The sequence below is a fragment of the Talpa occidentalis genome, unplaced genomic scaffold (genome assembly GCF_014898055.3).
Source record: "Talpa occidentalis isolate TD23 unplaced genomic scaffold, MPIMG_talOcc4v2.1 talOcc4.8, whole genome shotgun sequence".
NCBI lineage: Eukaryota > Metazoa > Chordata > Mammalia > Eulipotyphla > Talpidae > Talpa > Talpa occidentalis.
The window spans coordinates 17,969,439-17,991,644 of record NW_023605194.1 but is presented as its reverse complement, the minus strand read 5'-3'; the positions used below and the strand labels follow the sequence as shown (position 1 = coordinate 17,991,644).

The following is a 22,206-nucleotide window of genomic DNA, read 5'->3' as shown; positions in this document are numbered from 1 at the left end:
GGTAAGAATCACAAAACAAGTTAAATTATATAAAGACAGCAGCAAACCTCCCTAGGTTTGCACAACAGTTCACTGTTTCCAAAACAGTTTTGCTACAACCTCTCCCTGGTTCTCACCAGAAACCCACAGAGTGAGAATAAGAGTCTTCATTAATATTACAGATGAGCATCTGAAGCTCAGTGAGGTTCAGTGAGTTTTCCATCTCACTAAGCGGTGATTGAGCTGGGCTGCAGCACACCTGCAGTGTACCTGCCCTGTGCTCTTTATTTGCAGCTCTCACTGTACTGGTCAGCATTTCCTCTCTGAGACAGTCATAAAAACAACTCTGAAATATTAAAGTCAATAATACCATCAGTGGTATGTAAGTTATGAGTCAATTTACCTAAAAAGAATTCCAATTCCTTTCCTAAAGGCTTTTGTTCCTTTCTATGACATCAAGATATAAATCTCATGTTTTTTTTTTTTAAAGGAATTTACCAAAGTATGAATATCTCGGATACACATAATTCCACATTTAGCTATTGTTATGAGCCACAATCCATGCGGAGACAGGGAGAGCATTCCGGGTCCATAATGTCTGCTTTGCACTTTTTGGTACGGCTTAAGAACGTAAACATCTCTATGTTCCTGCCAATCAAACAAAATGACCACGTGATAGCAGAGACCAGGGAAGCGGCATCTTAGGATCTGCAGTTGTGCAGATTCATACCCACAATTGCTGTCACTGGAAATAAATTAATATGTGATATAAGTGGGCCCCTATATTTGTACCACTGTTTTCTTCTTGGCTTACAAATATATTTGTTTTGACCAACTAAGAAAAGTCTTCTTTATGCTAAGTACCATTAAAGATCTCAGCCTACACTAATAATCCTCATTCTTTACTAATCATTTCATAGATCCCCATGCTCAATGAAAAGAAAGGAGTTAACATACCCCTCCCCCCCAATTATCTCATGTAGTTCCCACCTCTGAGCCTCTGTACATGCCACGATTTTTGTGTGTAATGTCCTTCCTAAACCCATCCCCACCAATCTTGTCCCTTCCCTACCTCAGCACCCTCACCCACCTCGCAATTGCGCTCAATCTTTCTCCACATCTAAATCTGAACTACTATTCCAAGTCCAGTTCAAATATTACTTTTCCCAAGTTGCTTTTCTGGAACCCTCCTTGCCATAAACCATTTATTTCTTCCTTCTCGGAATTTATGTATCTCGTGACACTGGCTACTCTGGAAGAGAAGGGCTTGGACTGAAGGGTTAGAGAGGACAGATAGAAGATAATCTGATGTGTGTAGAGGAGTGACACAGTACGGGAGAAATTTGAAGAAAAAGAGATAAAAGGTTGCAGGAAATAGAGTTTAACTATTTTGTGCCGTTTTACTTGGGCTTGGTGCAAAGTTCCACTGAAAATCATCAATCTGACACTTGGGGGATAGATGTTCTAACACTAGGTTGTTTGTTAAAAGTACTAACCCAATACTGTGTCATCTGCATGTTTATCTGACAAGTGTGATGTGTGTAACGTGTGAAGTTGCTCAAACGTGTTTTATGATGGATTGCCAAATCATGCTGACATATATCTACTTCAAAGAAATTATGTTATTGTTACAAAGCCGTTTGTTAACTGGACTGTAATGTTAATGCATGGATCATGTCTAATAATACTGTGGATCAATTTGATTGCTAAGATAAATGATGACACTCTTAAGTTTTGGCATACCTTTTCGGGAAGACAATAGCTGCAGATGTACGGCACCTGACTGCAGAAGCCATATATTTGGTGACTGTGGAAGTCCAGCACTGCCGAGGACAGGGGGTGCTGTATCTCATACAGGAGTGTACGGATTAATTCATCTTTCAGCCTCCCTCTTTCATTAGTAAAGCGTAGAGGAACTATCAGATTTGGGGAAGAAGAGACATCACTTGCACCATAGGTCGATTTTATGTTTTAAAAAATTATGAACAACTATGGAAAGCAAAATAAAAAATTTAAATGCTCAATTAATAATTCGAGGCTACTAAGTGATAAAAAGAATTTTAAAAAATATCTTGGCTCCATTAGAAAGATTTGAGTATTCAATGACCAATAGGTGTATCATCAATTAAGTAGAGGCATATCATTAAAGAAACTCATGGTTGCCTAGAGATTCTTAATTAAAACATAAAAGTAGGGGCCTCCCTAGTGGTGCAAGGGGTTAAGTCTCAGCACTATGAAGCTATTGGCAGCCACTGCAGCATGAGTTCAATTTCTGGCCAGAGAGCTAACCCAGATGACGAACCAGACCTTTCCTGTCTCGCCTGCTGCTCCCCTCAGCAGTGTATTTCAGTCAGTCCGCTTGTTCTGCTTCCCACTCTGTCTCTGGTGAATCCTTTCACCTCTAGCCTATACCCCAACTCCTGCATGCATAAATAAATCTTTAAAAAGAAAAAAAATAAAAGTACTGTGAGGTTTTCAGCTTTTTTATACTCCACTACTATATATTTGCAAGATAGCTACCCAGACAAATTCATCATCTGAAACAAAGAATGTCTATTTTATCAGATCTCTTACTCCAGAAAGCTTTCTGTATAATGTTATCAGTGAAATAATTGCACAATAACCTCCTTAATGTAACTATGTATATATAAGCTACAAAATTAGAGACATTGTGAAATGACAAGTCAATTTGACAAAAGTGAATGTGAATATGACTCTTATGAGCCATATTTCACATTGTTTAGCAGCCATCAGTCTCGCTTTGTGAGATAACAAAAGGTTGCCATTTTACATTTTCACATGTGAAGAGAAAAATGTTCTATCACCACAAAAGAAAAAAAGTAAAGCATAACAGTGACTTTGGGCCAGTACAAAATTGGTTGCATGTTTTTTCCTTACCTTGTGACAATACTTTAGGCAGAGTGAATAATACCACCCTGCTTTTTCCTGAGTCTGGGAGTGGGTAAAGCACCATCACTTCTACTACGTCTGTTTCCAAAAGAGACACTGTGGATATTTGTAAAATGTCTTTGCCCACCTCTGAAAGCAAACAGAATCCACACCACAAGTGATCACTACTAAGTAAAAGGAATCTTTCATTTCCCCAAGTAAAACATCCCATTATAGAATTGTCTGTACTAAATATTTACTTCCACATTTATTTACTGCATACCTAAAGTGATGTTTAGGGCCTCCCTGGTGGCGCAAAGGGTTAAGCACCACACTATGAAGCAATCCGCAGCCTCCGCAGCCTGAGTTCTATCCCTGGCCCATCAGTAAGGTGACCCACATGGCGCAGCAGACCTCTTCTGACTCGCCCGCTGCTCCCCTCAGCAGTGTACTTCAGTCAGTCTGCCTGTTCTGTTCCCCACTCTGTCTCTGGTGAATCCTCTCACCCCCCGCACCTCTGGCCTGTACCCCAGCTCTTTTATGCATAAAGAAATAAATCTTTAAAATAAAATAAAGTGATGTTTTTTTTTTTTTCCTTTAAATTCCATATAACATTTTAATCAAGTTCTCTTGTCAAATACAGTGGAATTGTCTCCTAATGAAACATACATAAATTCAAACTTATGAAGCCAAAAACATATTAAATATCCCAAGTGTGAGCCAAGTTTACACGTCAAAGCAGATTCTAAGTCTGTTCAGAACTGCTCCATCACTTTTGATGCTGAAAACTCTGTGAAAGGTGGACAAATCTTAATCCCACATTATGATTCCTTTTTTTTTTTTTTTATTTTGTATTTATTTATTTTTTTTTTTAATATTAAATTTTATTTTTATATTCCCCCATACAATTGCAAACGCCCCATTCTGACCCCAATCCTTCCCCTCCCGCCCCCCACCCCCCAAAAAGTGTCTCTGGTTCATAGTTTTTTGTTGATTTTGATTTTCACTTTCTTATATTCATTTTCCTGGTCCCTTATTTAAGTTTTCTAGATTCCTGCTATGAGTGAGACCATCCGATATTTTTCTTTTTCTTTTTGGCTTATTTCGCTGAGCATGATCCCTTCCAGCGCCATCCATGTTGCTGCAAATTGCATGTGTTTATCTTTTTTGAATGCTGAGTAATATTCCATGGTATATATGTACCACATCTTCTTGATCCAGTCATCTATTTTTGGGCATTTGGGCTGTTTCCAAAGCTTAGCTATTGTAAACAGTGCTGCTATAAACATAGGAGTGCAGGTGCTCTTTGGAATTGATGTTTCTGTGTCCTTTGGGTAAATACCTAGGAGTGGAATTGCTGGATCATATGGAAGCTCTATGTTTAGTAGGTCCAGAAATCTCCACACAGCTCTCCATAGTGGTTGGACCAGTTTGCACTCCCACCAACAGTGCACAAGAGTTCCTTTTTCTCCACATCCTCGCCAACATTTGTTGTTGCTAGTTTTTTTAATATGTGCCATTCTCACTGGTGTGAGATGGTATCTCATGGTAGTTTTGATTTGCATTTCCCTGATTACAAGTGATGTTGAACATTTTTTCATATGTCTGTTGGCCATTTGCATTTCCTCTTCAGAGAAGTTTCTTTTTAGCTCTTCTGCCCATTTTTTGACTGGATTCTTTTCTTTGTTGTTGCTGAGTCTCATCAGCTCTTTGCAGATTTTTGTGATCAGTCCTTTATCATTAGTGTTGGGTGCAAAAATGTTCTCCCAGTTGGTGGGGTTTCTCTTTGTTTTTGTTATTGTCTCTTTTGCTGTGCAGAAGCTCTTTAATTTGATGTAGTCCCAGCTGTTTATCTTTCTCTTCACTATCACTGCTTTGGGTGATGTGTCTGTAAAGATGTCTTTGATGTGCAAATCCCGTAGTGTTTCGCCTATATTTCCTTCTATGTATTTTATGGTTTCAGGTCTTATGTCTAGTTCTTTAATCCATTTTGAGTTGATTTTTGTGTATGGTGTGAGGTAGTGGTCAAGCTTCATTCTTTTGCATGTAGCGACCCAGTTTTCCCAGCACCATTTATTGAACAAACTTTCTTTGCTCCAATGCATAGTCTTCGCTCCTTTGTCAAAGATTAGTTGACCATAAATCTGTGGGTTTATTTCTGGATTTTCTATTCGATTCCATTGGTCTGTATGTCTGTTCTTGTTCCAATACCATGCAGTTTTGATGATTATGGCTTTGTAGTATAGTTTGAAGTCTGGGAGTGTGATGCCTCCATTTCCTTCTTTTTTTTTCAGTAGAGCTTTGGCTATTCGGGGTTTTTGGTGATTCCATATGAATTTCATCAATAATTGTTCTATTTCTTTGAAGAATGCCATTGAGATTTTGATTGGAATAGCATTGAATCTGTATATTGCTTTTGGTAGGATGGCCATTTTAATAATGTTTATTCTTCCAATCCATGAGCAGGGGATGTCTTTCCATTTCTTTGTGTCTTCTTCTATTTCTTTTAACAGTGTTTTATAGTTTTCTTTGTATAGGTCCTTTACCTCTTTTGTTAGATTTATTCCCAAATATTTGATTTTTTTTGTTTCGATAATAAAAGGGGTGGTTTTTTTGATTTCTTCTTCTTCAGATTTATTGTTTGTGTATAGGAAGGCTACTGACTTTTGCGTGTTGATTTTGTATCCTGCCACTTTACTGAATTGATTGATGAGTTGAATTAGTTTTTCTGTGGAGATTTTGGGGTTCTCTATGTATATTATCATATCATCTGCAAATAGTGATAGTTTGACTTCTTCTTTTCCTATTTGGATTCCTTGGATGTCTTTCTCTTGTCTTATTGCTCTGGCTAGGACTTCCAGTATTATATTGAAAAGCAGTGGTGAGAGTGGACATCCTTGTCTTGTTCCAGATCTTAATGGAATTGCTTTCAGCTTTTCACCATTGAGAATGATACTGGCTGTTGGCTTGTCATAGATGGCCTTTATGATGTTGAGGTATGTTCCTTGTATCCCAAGAATTTCAAGGGCTTTTATCATGAATGGGTGTTGCACTTTGTCGAAAGCTTTCTCAGCATCTATTGATATTATCATATGGTTTTTATATTTCTTTTTGTTGATGTGTTAGATAACGTTGATTGATTTTCGGATGTTAAACCATCCTTGTGCCCCTGGAATGAATCCAACTTGGTCGTGGTGAATTATCTTATGGATACATTGTTGGATTCTGATAGCTAAAATTTTATTGAGGATTTTTGCATCAGTGTTCATTAGGGAGATTGGCCTATAGTTTTCCTTTTTTGTGTTGTCCTTATAAAATAAAGTGATGTTTAAACATAAATGATGGGGCCATTTTTTTTTAAGATTTATTTATTTATTTATTTATACAAGCACTGGGTACAGTCAGAAGCACGGGAAGGTGAGAGAATTCACCAGAGCCAGAATGGGGAGCAGAGCAGGCAGAAGGACCAAAGCACACTGCTGAGGGGAGCAGCGGGCGGCAGGAGAGGTCTGCGCGCCATGTGGGACCCTCCTCCAGTGGCCAGGGAGCAGCTGGGGATAGAACCGGTGCTGCAGAGGCTGCGGGCAGCTTCGCAACCCATCGCTCAACCGCTGCGCCACCTGGGAGGCCCTGATGGGGCCATTTTTAAAGAACAGATAGGGGATGCTCCTGCTTAGGTACCCGGGTTCCATGCTGGGTTTAGCACAGCTTCATTCCCAGGTGGGGAGGCCTCAGAGCCTGTGCTGTCTACCCACTCATGTCTACCCACTGCATGTTCTGGCCCCATGAATGTCCACTCCAGCAGATACCCCTGACTTCATGAGTTGGCTTCTCTTGAAATCCAGGGAGACTTCTACCTCTGCAAGGTGCCATACTTTGGGTTCTTTCCATATTTATCACTCCTACTTGCACATGGACTTTTCTTCAAGTGTCCACTGCCCAGGCCTTCCATAGCAGAATCCTCCCCAGAGGTTGGGTGAGAGGCTGAGTCCTTCTGACACAGACTGGACCTTAGCTTTCTTACCCCAAATCTCTCACTCTTTCTCTTCTTATCTTCCCTCTTCATTTCTGACATTTTCGTAGGAACAAAATGTAACTCCTTTCTATCTGGGATCTTGAGTCCATGCCTCCAGTCCTCCTGTTAAACTATGTGTTATCAATGAACACTTTTTATTTTCTTCTTTCATCTCCACCCTCAAGAGTTCTTCAAATTAGGATTTTATTTCAGGCCTACGACCCCAACACAGTCACCATCCAACTTTCCTTTCTGCACTGCAAACCATAACAGGACTTGTTACTGGCTGACTTCATTTTCTGACCCCAGTTCTTCCCTACCTTCTTCTCTCCCTGATCCATAAGGGCGTCATCCCCCTCTTCACCCTATTCACACTTCTGCCACAGGCTATACCCCCATTCAGCCTTCCTTTAAGCTTCTTTCAAGAGACTGACGCACAGGTCTCTCACCACCCTGCCCATCCTCAGTTTTCTTCACTGCCATTCTTCCTCTGTCCACAGCTTCAGTGTAAGTGTGAGCCAAGCCCACATACTAAGCAACCTGGTATGTTAAAAAAATGGAATTTCTAGGCAAGACTTGGATCTACTCTCTCTGGTTGACCACAGGTCCTGCACATTCCATGTCATCTAATTTACATATTTCAGTTATCTGACCTCATTAAGCAATTGGGTTTGCTTCTACTCCATCATCTCAAGCCATTTTATCAGCTTCCATGACTTCAAGATCAGAATTTTATCATTAAACCTTGAACTACAAATCTCCAGTTCCACACATATACTAAACATTCCCAGACTAAAGAGTTCATTGGCTTCAAGACTACAGAGCTTGTCAGCTCCCCCTACACTTCAACCACTGTAACTTCCTTTTTCCTGGAGTTCTTACTACAATCGATGACATTGCAAACTTCCACAATTCAGGCTAGAACTTTCAGAGTCTAATTCCTCCCTTTCTCATATAATTGAAGATCAAGTTCTATCAGTTCTACCACTCATAGCTATGCCTGCCTTTCTCTTTCTACGACTGCTGCATGAGCTTGCACATTGTGGAAAAGAGCGCCAATTCTCAAATCAAACTTCCTGAGTCTGAGGCCTGGCTCCACCACCTCCTAGCTGCATGAACAAACACTTAAGGTTGTGCCTCAATCGCTTCATCTATAAAATGAGGGCAAAAGTAGTTTCTATCTCATAAAAGCTGTCTGTAAGAATTAAATGAATGAACATATGTCAAGTGCTTAAAATACTGGCTATCACAGGATAAGGAATCGCTTGAGAAAGGTTGGCTCTTGTTGGGATTACTATTGCCTCTTGCCTGGGCTACTGTAATAGTTTATTAAGTCATCATTCTATTCCATTCTCTTGCCTTTCTGCTTCATCCTTCACACGGTGCCATCCTCTAAAAACCATACCAGTCCTGTTTTGAAAACCTCTGTTGATGCCTCATTAATCACAGAACTAAGTTCAGATTCCTTGGAATGGTATTTTGTCTTGGAAAGGTACTTTGTCTCTTTTCAGACTTCATGGCTGAGACCGCCAGCTAGTAAACTCTTCTCTTTAACTATTACACCAGACTTCCTACTATTCCAGATGCCTTTGCTCAGACATTTATATAGAGCTGGAATCCTGAGAACCCCATCCTTTGCTACTTTAAACCTTCACTGATGCTTGTGCCTCCCTTCACCTCCATCCTTTTCCTCAACCTGGAAGAAGTAATTGCATATTCCTCTGAGCCTATACAGCTTCCACCAAATGTTCTCTATGACCCTTCCATGACCCCACAGGGCTCAGCATTGTATACTGAGTTGGCATTCCTTAATTTTTAAAAACTCAGTGGATTTAAAAATACATTTTGGGGAAAATATTTATCTGGTACTTAAAGGCAAAGAGAAAAGTATTAGTTCTTGGCCCTCATCATAGGTGTGCTAGCTCACCTGCTAGATCTGTGGTTCACTTGGGTGCCATGAAAAAGCTGGATATCATTTGTTTAAAGAAGAAACATGACAGATGCATGGAATAAAACTTTCCTTAGATATTATTATTAAGTAGACATAAGAAATTTTTTTAAATTTAGGGATAAGTGAAATCAATGTCCCTTTGTAATAACATTAGAAACATTTAGCCATTTAATTAATTAATGCTTTAATTGATTAAAGAAAGTTTATTTAGCATCAACTATGTACCAAGCAGATGTACCAGAAAACCTCTATGACTTGGGAATTCTCCTAAATAACTTAACAGTTATTTATATGTTGCTCTTTTAGAAATTATGAAAGAAGTAACTGTTTCTCATTAGCCCTGGTCTCATAATCTTAAATTCTTTGGAATAAAGTGACCAACATTTTAAATCAACAAATATTCTGTGTAGTACCTATAAATCCAAGAATCTGAAATAAGCTTGAGGGGTTGGCATTGATAACAAAGACATATCCTACTGATGTTCCAACTAATAGATATATTCCTCGTTGGTCATAGCTAGAAAAGAAAAAAAATCTGATTATCAAATTTTACTGGTTTCAGTGAACACATTTATTGAGTGATAGCACATAGATACATTGTACATTGATACATTTTGTACATAGATATAAAACCTTTCATTTTTATTGGTTATGATTTTTTTAAAAGATTTATTTATTTATTTATTTTTACAAGCACTGGGTACAGTCAGAAGCACAGGAGGGTGAGAGAATTCACTGAGCCAGAGCAGGGAGCAGAGCAGGCAGAAGGACCGAAGTACACTGCTGAGGGGAGCAGCGGGCGGCAGGAGGGGTCTGTGCGCCATGTGGGAGCCTCCTCAGGTGGCCGGGGAGCTGCCGGGATCGAACCGGCACTGCAGAGGCTGTGGGCAGCTTCACAACCTAGCGCTCAACCGCTGCGACACTGGGGAGGCCCCTTGGTTATGATTTTTAATATTATTCAGTCTTCTAAAAGCCAAATGAATACAATGCCTAAATTATAGGATAAAACCACTTCCAAACCACAACCTTGTAAGCACGTAACCAAGAAGACTCAGTAAAGGACGACGACCATTTCATCATAAGAGGATGAAATATGAACAGAGCATTTTCTTGATATTTCAAGTGGAAATAAGCAGTGCTCAAATGAGTGATGGGAGTGGCATTTCAGTACCCTTCAGTACCTGGTAGGAGGAGAAAGAATCCTTTGGAAAGTTTCTACACTTCCATCAAATTAGAAAAAATGAAAAAATGCAAGTAAATTAGATAGGGAGAAAAGGATCTGAGAAGAGGCACCCCAAAAAAAGTACATAGGAACTGGGTATACATGGTGGTGGTGAAGGATGGGGGGGTTAAGAGATCTCTCCCCACTGAGGCACCCAAGAACAGCACACTCTGCGGAGACCAGCCCTTCAGGCACCAGCTGGGTCATCTTGTCATGGGCAACCCCCTTTCTATCTTCTCTGAACTTGAATGCCCTCATTTGCCATCTAGACACAAGCATAATACTTTTCTGACAGGTGGCGTGAGGGTCACATTCAATAAGCTACCATGTGTGACAGCACCGCAGGCTGTAAAACTGGGCACAGCAAAGATCAGCTCTCACACAGATGCAAATCCATTGTCTTTGTGCTGACTTCTTAAAAGTATTGCTTGGGCCTCCCTGGTGGCGCAGTGGTTGAGCGATGGGTTGCGAAGCTCCCGCAGCCTCTGCAGTGCCGTTCGATCCCCAGCTGCTCCCCGGTCACCTGAGGAGGGTCCCACATGGCGCGCGGACCTCTCCTGCTGCCCGCTGCTCCCCTTGGCAGTGTGCTTTGGTCCTTCTGCCTGCTCTGCTCCCCACTCTGGCTCTGGTAAATTCTCTCACCCTCCCGTGCTTCTGACTGTACCCAGTGCTTTTATAAATAAATAAAAAATAATAAAAAAATAAATCTTTAATAAATAAATAAATAAAAGTATTGCTTGAAACATTTGAAATAATCTAAATGCCCATCAATATACTGTCTTTAAAAAAAATGATGATATATAGGGCCTCCTGGGTGGCGCAGCGGGTTGAGCGCAGCGCTGTGAAGCTGTCCACAGCCTCTGCAGCGATGGTGTTTTGATTTCCGGCTGGCCAAGGAGATATCCACATGGTACGGCAGACCTCTCTGGTCTTACCTGCTGTGTCCCTCACCAGTGTTTTTGGTCTGTCTACCTGTTCTTCTCCCTTCTCTGTCCCTGGTGAATCCTCTCACCCTCCCACACCTCTGGCCTGTACCCCACTTCTTGTATAAATAAATAAATCTTTAAAAAATGATGGTGTATTCATAAAATGGAATACTGTGCAGCTATAAGGAAGGATGAGGATGGTCTCTAAGTGCCAACAGAAATTCTCTAAAACAGACCATGCAGTGAAAGGAACATGAGGTGCGGGCATTGTGTTTGCTTTGTTACTCTTTCGGAGCAAAGGTGGTGCCTCTGGAGCCCAACTACCTGGGTTCAAATCCCATTATTTGCCATTTGCTGTCTGTATAATATTAAGCCAGTGACTTACACTCTTTGTGCTTCATCTTCCTCATCTGTAAAATGGAGACAGTCAGAAAGCTCTGCCATAGAAGTACCTGGCCAATCCAAGGGCTTAGTAAATAAAAAGGAGTACTGATCTTCACTTGTTTGTGGATCAGGTGTCTTTGGAAAGAAGACTTGGGCTGCCAGGAGAACTGGGTGTGTGGGGACCCAGCCGGGAGACTTTTCCCTGCACACTGCTCTGGACTCTTTGGGTGTAGAACTGAGTGGAGAGGTTTTCAAAGCAAAACGTGTGAAGCTTAAAAGGAATTATGGTTTCACTGGAATTCTCAGCAGACAGACCTGACGAAGCAGGCGGTACTCACAGGAGGTGCTGCACAGCTGACTCAGAGAGAAAGGCCTGGTGAACGACCGTGAGCGACGTGGTGTCCCGGAGGTCAAGGAAGAAGACACAGCCCTCCTCGGTCCCCACGGCCGCAGACAGCGAGGAGGGAGAGCAAGCGAGGACGTTAGCCTGTTCGAAATAAACCCCCAGAGCCGTCAAGACACCGCGCCAGAAAAAGCGAAGGCTGCTCCGCTACACGTAAGGATTCTGCAAGTTACTCGCAAGGTCCGAAGAGTGAGGAGAGGAATGCTGTATAAACAGTAGGCGAATTACACACTCAGTGTTCCCAAGCAAATCGATTGCATAAGCAGTCACAGAAAATCTCTACATCTTACTCTTTTATCCTGTAACTAGAATGATAAAAATACAAAACAGTTCCTGGTCTGTAAGCAATGACATCATTTTTAATAGTGAAAAATAAAATGAAAATTCTTAGAAGAGAAGTCAAACTGTGAAAAAATGAACAATGATGTAATCTATATATTAAAAAGTAAAGTACATTTAAGTATATTAAATTACTCTTCAATTGAATAATTACCATTGTAATTCAACCTGTTATTTTTCCTTATGACTAGGTACAACCATGTCTACATTAACTGTACAGAAAACTTTTTGCTAAATAGATAGTCCAACACTCTCAGATAAAACTTTATTATCTATATTCAGTTGTGGTACCAATAAATTTCCCTGAACTGATGGGAATCTCTGTATATATGATCAGTGGATGCTGTAACAAATCACCACAAATTTGGTGGCTTAAAAAATCACAGTAATATAATGCAAACAATGATGTAAACCAATATTAACTCAATAAGAGCAATTAAATGCATTCCTATCATCTCTGGGGCATTTTCACAGAATGGGAGTGATCTTTTTAAATCGGTATTCATCTGCTAGGGATAATGATGGTGCTGGGACAATGGTGTGACTGAGGGAGGCTTAAGAAAAGAACCATCACTTCATGTTTATGAAGGATTTACGACACTATCTCTTTTCACTAAGTGAAAGAAATTGGAAGAGAAATTTCACTTTTATGACAAAAGACAGAAAGCAAGTACAGGGCTTGGGGTTCACTTTGTGAGCCCAGCTGGAGGTGGCCTTTGGGCCTGCCAGGCTCCTTCCTGGGGCTGCTTCACACAGACAGAGCAGCTACCCTGTTATTCCCACTTCCACTGCATGCTGATGTCGCTTGATGTTCTAGGTATATTTTGCATAACCTCGTAGATTATTTTTGGGGTCTGGGACACTCAAAAATGTCTCCATATAAATGAGTGGTAACTGCCTCTTTGCTTTACACCATTTCAGCTTGCGAAAATTTTCATAGGAACACTATGCTTTCAGATAGTGGGGGAAACCTGTATCCATTTCTAATACAATAACCAAAAGAAGAAATATTAAAATTGATCCAGTCTCATTATCTGTTACATACAAGAGACAAACAGATGTTTAAAGCCCCACCCCTTTGCTCTACCCCAAGGATCTATTTTTTAGTATTTATTTATTTATATATATATATACAGGAGATGTCTGTTTCACCATGTGGGTTGCTCCCTGGCTGGCCGGGGATGGGACTCATGCTGCTTTAGGCTAACATCGATCCAAGCAGCCCCGCCACCGCCAGCTCAGCTCACAAAGTGAACCCCAAGCCTTGCTCTTGCTTTCTGTCTTTTGTCATAAAAGTGCAATTTCTCTTCAGATTTCTTTCACTTAGTAAAAACAGATTGCCTAGATCTTTAGGCTAAGGAGGGATATAAACTTAACATTTTACTTCAGAAATCTGCCCTTTACCTGGCCAGACGGAAGAGGAGAGATTTGAAGAACTTTCATGGCTAATTTTACCAAGCCTCGTTGAATTCTAGACCAGGCATGTGGTGCAGCCTGGGCTGTGAGTGGTGGTTTATCCTCACTGGAGGACACCATTACACTGTGGGAAATCATAAGCAGATTGACCCACAATGCTGAAGCCAGATCTCCCTCAATTCACTGCTCTCATTTTAATCATTTATAAGGCATACTTACTGGAGTATTCAGATAAATTCTGCTGATGCAGGTACCATCCTCTATATTCCAAACACAAACTTCCCCTGACTCTGTGAGTGTCTGTAAAAGAAAGAAAAATAAAGCTCTAAATGGAAAACAGTATTCTGCTGTGGAGCCAAATCCTCTATCCCTAAGTCACTCTGAGGCTTTAGTATAAAATTTATTTTACTTAAGTGGTTTGTAACTTCAGTACTTCTAATTTGGACAAATATTAATTAGCATCTTTAATAAAATTTAAATAACATAATAAATACATAGAACTAGAAAAGTGAAATTTTTTCTCAGAGATGAAAGTTACTTGGAAAATCAGTGGGATTATTGCCTAGTGAGTAAGCCTAAATATAAGAAGCTAGACCTTGCTATTTTTAAATTAAAGGAGTTTTAGGATTATAGAAAAATTGAGCAGAAAGTGCAGACTTGCATGTACCCTTCCCATCCCACACACATACACAATTTCCTCTATTATTGACATCTTGTATTAGTGTGGTATGTTCATTATAATTGATAAGATAGCACTGGCATATTGTTATTGACTAAAGTCCATATTTTACATTAGGATTCACTTTAAAAAAATTTTTATTTATTTATGCATACAAGAACTGGCATGTAGGCCAGAGGTGTGGGGGTAAGAGGATTCACCAGAGACAGAGTAGGGAACAGAACAGGTGGATCTGCTGAAATACACTGCTGAGGGGAGCATCGGGCAAGACAGGAGAGGTCTGCTGCACCATGTGGGTTAACTCCACTGGCCAGGGATGGAACTCATGCTGCAGTGGCTGTGGATAGCTTCATAGTGCTGAGACTTAACCCCTTGTACCACCAGGGAGGCCCCTGTTTAGCATTTTTCTTATTGTTAGGCTTCTTGCATGCCAGACCAGAAATCCAATGTTCCTATTGTCCTTTTTTTTTTTTTAAAGATTTATTTATACAAGAACCGGGGGTACAGGCCAGATGCGTGGGAGGGTGAGAGGATTCACCAGAGACAGAGCAGGGAACAAAACAGGCAGATGGACCGAAATACACTGCTGAGGGGAGCAGCGGGTGAGACAGGAGAGGTCTGCCTCGCCATATGGGACCCTCACTGGCCGGCCCCCGGCCGGGGGCCGAGCTGGCGCTGCTGCAGAGGCTGTGGACAGCTTCACAGCATGGCGCTCAACCACCTGCCCACCAGGGAAGGCCCCCTATTGTTCATTTTTAAAAATAACTTTTACTCTTTCACAGGGTCAAGACTGAAATCATCTTAAAGAAATCCCAATGTGATGCAATTTAAGTTCTGTTTCTTGGATACTAGGGAGTGGGTAGCAAGAAAATGTGGATCAAGTATCTAAATCCTAAACATGAAAATCTTGTATGGAATTTTTTTTTTCTGAGTTGAAACAACCATAAGAATAGATGTAATCCTTAGAACACATTGAAGAAAAATCATATAAATAACATCTCAAGAGTGTAAGAACCCATAGGTGGTATCTATCCCATAATCTATGACTTCTTTATTTGCTAGAATTCTCAAACAAACCTTAATGGATTATATGAAAAGTGAAACATGTTTCTTGAGATCAACAAAAGGTAAACAGTAAAACACCAGAACAAAGTTTCTTCCCTAAATACAGAGGGCGGGGTTTTTTTCTGAGTGAACTGAATTGATGTTTTGTGCATGGCCAGTATTGCACTTGCCTTGAATGGGGTCACATTGCTCCAAAAGAAGCAAATACTAAGAGTTTAATGAGTGTGGACACTCCAACTCATTCGCAGTGAATATCATTTAAAGACCTGATGTGGGGGAGGGGGCGGAGCAACATGGCGGCGAGGAGACGCTGCGAGTAAGATCTCCCATTAAAAAAAGTTAATAGGGAGGAAAAGCGGCAGGTCCCAGAGAGAACTGGGACACGGAAGATAAACGGGTGACGCCAGCAAACTACCCGAAGAAGAAAGTGGCCATAAAAGAGGACTAGAAGGGAGGGAAGCACAGAACCCTGCTCCCCTCCCCCGCCCACAGAGGCGGCACTCTCCGACCGGCAGAGAGGAGGAAAACAACACACTAAAACGACCAACAAGAACAAACGACGCAGCAAGCGGGACTGTGAGTGGAAAGGAACTATTGCAGCCACCACACCCCGTGAACGGGAGCTGTGGAGAACCCTGCAGGATCCGCCGCGGTGGTGAGCGAACGGCTCCGGGCGCCATTAGAGAAGAACAAAGACCCCGGGAGACGCTCACACAGCCCGGGCTGCTGGTAAGCTTGCGCGGGAAAGCGGCGCGCTTGGCGCGCTTGAAAAGAAAACGCGGACCGGGATCGCAGCGGCCCAGGTCCCCGCGCCTGCGACCTAGGCTTGCGGGGAGACGCGCGGAGGTCCTCACTGAGGTGAAGGTCCCTCCCTGAGTGAGCAGGAACCAGGCGCCCAGGCACGGGAGCCGGGTGCAAAAGGCGCCATTCCCGCGCCACTGAACTGGGCTACAGCCCGTGTCCTGGACCTGAGGGCTTTGAACTGAGACCCGGGGCACGAAATTAGGGGCGTGGGTTCCCCACGACGGTGGGGCACAAGGCAGACACAGCACCCCAAAGCTGTTGAGGTTTACCCTACCATTCCTGCTCTGTTCCCTGTCCCACGGGGTGGGGGGGCGAAAAACAGCCCCCCAAGGACAATAGGAGAGATCTCTGGCGCCACCTAGCGACCAGGAAAAAAAAGTCACTAACACCCCATAGAACAGGAAATTTCTTAAGACTGCTTGAAAAGGGCAGAAGGCTTCTGGAGGACCCAGTGGCCAGCCGGGAAGTTAGCCCACCCCACGCCAGGCCCCTTCCGACCAGCAGTCTGAGCCCACAGAGGGAGCAGGCACCCACGTCCGGGGCAGACCGGGGGCGCAGAAGAGTGTGCCTGAAACCGGAGGCGCAGGGACTGCATCCCGCTTCGCCATTTGAGAACAGGGACATTGCTTCAGTAAAAACTGCCTAAAACCAGCAGAAAGCTCCCCCAGAAGGCAGAGATGGCTCCTGGAAGAGCCAGAGGGGAGCGGAGAAGTTCACCCAAGATGCCAGTCAGTCGAGCAACACAGTGTCCCAACGCATACGACAAATTAGAAAACAGACAGTAGGGAGTAGAAGAACCACACACAACCTAACAACTCCTCAGGAAAGAAGCACACACAAAAGAAAACCACCCCAGATTGCAACGACAGCAACTTGGAAGAACTTCTGAGCCTTCCAGAAAGAGAATTTAAAATTGCCATGATTAAAAAAGTGATAGATCAGAAGAAGGAAATAGAGTCCCTAAAGAGGGAAATAAAAGAAATGCAGGAGATCAAAGAATTAATGGAGGAACTAAAGAAACCTGGGAAAAGCAATGAAAGCAGAATAGATGAAATGGAAGAACGAATAAGTACTCTTGAAGACACAGAAATAAAAAGAACCAAAACAGAAAAGGAAAGAGAAGTACGAAGGAAAAAGAATGAAGAAAGACTTCGGGAACTATCTGACTCCATGAGGAAAGGAAATATAAGAGTTATAAGAATTCCAGAAGGAGAGGAGAGAGATGTAGGAACAGAGAAAATATTCCAGGAGATAATTGAAGAGAACTTCCCAAATGCGAAGAAGGAGCTGAAAATTGATATACAAGAAGCAAGAAGAACACCAAACTTCCACGACGAAAGGAAAAACACAGCAAGACACATAATAGTAAAGCTCCCAAGAATCCAGAACAAGGAAAAAATAATGAAGCTGACAAGAGGGAAGACACAGATAACATTCAAAGGAAAACCAATCAGGCTGACATCAGACTTCTCTGAAGAAACACTACGGGCAAGGAGAGAGTGGAGGGACATAGTCAACAGACTTCAAGAAAACAGATGCCAACCAAGAATACTCTATCCCGCAAAGCTCTCTTTCCTCCATGAAGAAAGAATATGGACCTTCCCAGACAAAGAGAAACTCCGGAATTTCATTACGACTAAGCCCCCACTCCAAAAAAATACTACAAGGAATCCTAAAGCCAGAACCTCAGAGGGATGAATAACAACGAAAGAAGACCAGAAAAAAAAAAAGTTATTAAAAGAATAAATAAATAAAATCAAAGGAAAGACAAACATAATGGCAAATACAGATGCTAACATATCAATATTAACTCTAAATGTAAATGGACTAAACTCTTCAATAAAAGACACAGAGTTGCAGCCTGGATTAAGAAACAAACCCAACCTTTTGCTGTCTCCAGGAAACACATTTAGCTACAAAAGATAAAAATAGGCTCAAAGTCAAAAGATGGAAAACAATCCTACAAGCAAATGGGCCAAAAAAGAAAGCAGGAACAGCTATACATATATCAGATAAAACAGACTTCAAACTCAAAAAAATAAAAAGAGACCCCAATGGTCACTACATTATGATCAAGGGGACAATACTTCAAGAAGAAATAACACTCATTAACATATACTCACCAAACGAAAGAGCACCAAAATATATCAGACAACTGTTGTCCTCTCTGAAAACAGACATCAGAGAAAACACATACGTAGTGGGAGACTTCAACACACCACTATCAACAATGGATAGATCAACAAGACAAAAAATAAGTAAAGAAACTAAAGCTCTAAATAAGGACCTAGAGCATTTGGGCTTAACAGACATCTATAGAACACTAAACCCAAAAAAAACGGAGTGCACATTTTTCTCAAGCGCACACGGATCATTCTCCAGGATTGATCACATACTGGGGCACAAGACAAACATCAACAGATACACCAAGATTGAAATCATACCAACCATCTTTTCTGACCACGAAGGCATCAAACTAGAAATAAATCATAAAAAGAAGGCAAGGAACTATCCTACCTCATGGAGATTAAAAACCACACTACTGGAAGACCACTGGACTAACGAGGAGATCAAAGAAGAAAAAAAAATTCTTTGAATTGAATGACAAGGAGGACACCAATATCCTAAATGTATGGGATGCAGCAAAAGCAGTAATAAGAGGAAAATATATAGCAATAGAAGCTCACATCAAAAAACAAGAAAGAACTCAAAGAAACAACCTAATCTCGAAGCTCAAAGATCTAGAAAAAGAACAACAAAAAAACCCCAAAACCAGTAGAAGAAAAGAAATAATAAAAACCAAAGCAGAAATAAATGAAATTGAAACTAAAAAAACAATCCAAAAGATCAATGAAACCAAGAGCTGGTTCTTTGAAAAAATAAATAAAATAGACAAACCCCTAGCCAGGCTCACAAAGGAAAAAAGGAGAAAGCACAAATACACAGAATCATAAATGAAAGAGAGAAATCACAACGGACACAGCAGAAATCAAAAGAATAATCAGTAACTACTATGAACAGTTATATGGAAACAAGTTCAACAATCTAGAGGAGATGGACAAATTCCTACAACTCTACAATCACCCAAAGCTAGATAAAGAAGAAATAGAACACCTAAACAGACCAATTACAAGCAGCGAAATTGAAATGGTAATCAAAAACCTCCCCAAAAACAAAAGCCCAGGACCTGATGGATTTACAAATGAATTCTACCAAACATTCAGAGACGAATTAGTGCCTATCCTTCACAAACTCTTCCAAAAAATTGAGAAGGAAGGGACAATACCAAACACGTTCTATGAAGCCAATATTACACTAATACCAAAACCGAATAAGGACAACACAAAAAAGGAAAACTATAGGCCAATCTCCCTAATGAACACTGATGCAAAAATCCTCAATAAAATTTTAGCTATCAGAATCCAACAATGTATCCATAAGATAATTCACCACGACCAAGTTGGATTCATTCCAGGGGCACAAGGATGGTTTAACATCCGAAAATCAATCAACGTTATCCAACACATCAACAAAAAGAAATATAAAAAACCATATGATAATATCAATAGATGCTGAGAAAGCTTTCGACAAAGTGCAACACCCATTCATGATAAAAGCCCTTAAAATTCTTGGGATACAAGGAACATACCTCAACATCATAAAGGCCATCTATGACAAGCCAACAGCCAGTATCATTCTCAATGGTGAAAAGCTGAAAGCAATTCCATTAAGATCTGGAACAAGACAAGGATGTCCACTCTCACCACTGCTTTTCAATATAATACTGGAAGTCCTAGCCAGAGCAATAAGACAAGAGAAAGACATCCAAGGAATCCAAATAGGAAAAGAAGAAGTCAAACTATCACTATTTGCAGATGATATGATAATATACATAGAGAACCCCAAAATCTCCACAGAAAAACTAATTCAACTCATCAATCAATTCAGTAAAGTGGCAGGATACAAAATCAACACGCAAAAGTCAGTAGCCTTCCTATACACAAACAATAAATCTGAAGAAGAAGAAATCAAAAAACCATCCCTTTTATTATTGAAACAAAAAAATCAAATATTTGGGAATAAATCTAACAAAAGAGGTAAAGGACCTATACAAAGAAAACTATAAAACACTGTTAAAAGAAATAGAAGAAGACACAAAGAAATGGAAAGACATCCCCTGCTCATGGATTGGAAGAATAAACATTATTAAAATGGCCATCCTACCAAAAGCAATATACAGATTCAATGCTATTCCAATCAAAATCTCAATGGCATTCTTCAAAGAAATAGAACAATTATTGATGAAATTCTTATGGAATCACCAAAAACCCCGAATAGCCAAAGCTCTCCTGAAAAAAAAAGAAGGAAATGGAGGCATCACACTCCCAGACTTCAAACTATACTACAAAGCCATAATCATCAAAACTGCATGGTATTGGCACAAGAACAGACATACAGACCAATGGAATCGAATAGAAAATCCAGAAATAAACCCACAGATTTATGGTCAACTAATCTTTGACAAAGGAGCAAAGACTATGCATTGGAGCAAAGAAAGTTTGTTCAATAAATGGTGCTGGGAAAACTGGGTCGCTACATGCAAAAGAATGAAGCTTGACCACTACCTCACACCCTACACAAAAATCAACTCAAAATGGATTAAAGAACTAGCATAAGACCTGAAACCATAAAATACATAGAAGGAAATATAGGCGAAACACTACGGGATTTGCACATCAAAGACATCTTTACAGACACATCACCCAAAGCAGTGATAGTGAAGGCAAAGATAAACAGCTGGGACTACATCAAATTAAAGAGCTTCTGCACAGCAAAAGAGACAATAACAAAAAAAAGAGAAACCCCACCAACTGGGAGAACATTTTTGCACCCAACACTAATGATAAAGGACTGATCACAAAAATCTGCAAAGAGCTGATGAGACTCAGCAACAACAAAGAAAATAACCCAGTCAAAAAATGGGCAGAAGAGCTAAAAAGAAACTTCTCTGAAGAGGAAATGCAAATGGCCAACAGACATATGAAAAAATGTTCAACATCACTTGTAATCAGGGAAATGCAAATCAAAACTACCATGAGATACCATCTCACACCAGTGAGAATGGCACATATTAAAAAAACTAGCAACAACAAATGTTGGCGAGGGTGTGGAGAAAAAGGAACTCTTCTGCACTGTTGGTGGGAGTGCAAACTGGTCCAACCACTATGGAGAGCTGTGTGAAGATTTCTGGACCTACTAAACATAGAGCTTCCATATGATCCAGCCATTCCACTCCTAGGTATTTACCCAAAGGACACAGAAACATCAATTCCAAAGAGCACCTGCACCCCTATGTTTATAGCAGCACTGTTTACAATAGCTAAGCTTTGGAAACAACCCAAATGCCCAAAAATAGATGACTGGATCAAGAAGATGTGGTCCATATACACCATGGAATATTACTCAGCATTCAAAAAAGATAAACACATGCAATTTGCAGCAACATGGATGGCGCTGGAAGGGATCATGCTCAGCGAAATAAGCCAAAAAGAAAAAGAAAAATACCGGATGGTCTCACTCATAGCAGGAATCTAGAAAACTTAAATAAGGGACCAGGAAAATGAATATAAGAAAGTGAAAATCAAAATCAACAAAAACTATGAACCAGAGACACTTTTTGGGGTGGGGGGCGGGGGGGAAGGATTGGGTCAGAATGGGGCGTTTGCAATTGTATGGGGGAATATAAAAATAAAATTTATTATTAAAAAAAAAAAAAAGACCTGATGTGGAACGCTATGATGGAAAGCATAAATAGGCTGTTGATTTTCATTGTTTTGGTCATTTTCAGACACTTCATGTTATAAAGTCATAATGTGACCCTAACTGGGCAGTAGAGTTGATGATGACAGTGGTTGGTGTTTCTACCACACCTGCCTCTGGAGACATGGAAGTTGCCCGTGCACTTCCAAAATCTCATCTTTAAATCCCCTGTGAAACAGTAACATATCCCTTACCAAGAAGTGTATATTTCCAGGTGTGATGAAGTCAATTGATTGAAACTTTCCATCACAAGCCTGTAGGACATTTTCAAAGGTTGGCTCCTCACCAAAAGTGTAGATATGAACAGATCCCTG

General features: G+C 40.8%; 1 protein-coding gene across 7 annotated transcripts in view; it reads right to left on the bottom strand.

Moving 5' to 3' along the window:
* Positions 1-22,206, bottom strand: part of CFAP43 (cilia and flagella associated protein 43) — an 85,790-nt gene that overhangs the window by 39,679 nt on the left and 23,905 nt on the right. For 5 of the 7 annotated variants that reach the window (XM_037497464.2, XM_054690123.1, XM_054690127.1 and 2 more), the window contains exons 9-15: positions 22,087-22,203; positions 13,744-13,824; positions 11,705-11,853; positions 9,248-9,351; positions 2,878-3,018; positions 1,723-1,895; positions 478-627 (exon numbers count right to left, since the gene is read on the bottom strand). In XM_037497464.2, the coding sequence (XP_037353361.1) occupies positions 478-627; positions 1,723-1,895; positions 2,878-3,018; positions 9,248-9,351; positions 11,705-11,853; positions 13,744-13,824; positions 22,087-22,203 (915 nt within the window). The remainder of the gene's footprint in view (positions 1-477; positions 628-1,722; positions 1,896-2,877; positions 3,019-9,247; positions 9,352-11,704; positions 11,854-13,743; positions 13,825-22,086; positions 22,204-22,206) is intronic. The other 2 variants (XM_054690125.1, XM_054690124.1) reach the window with 2 other exon arrangements.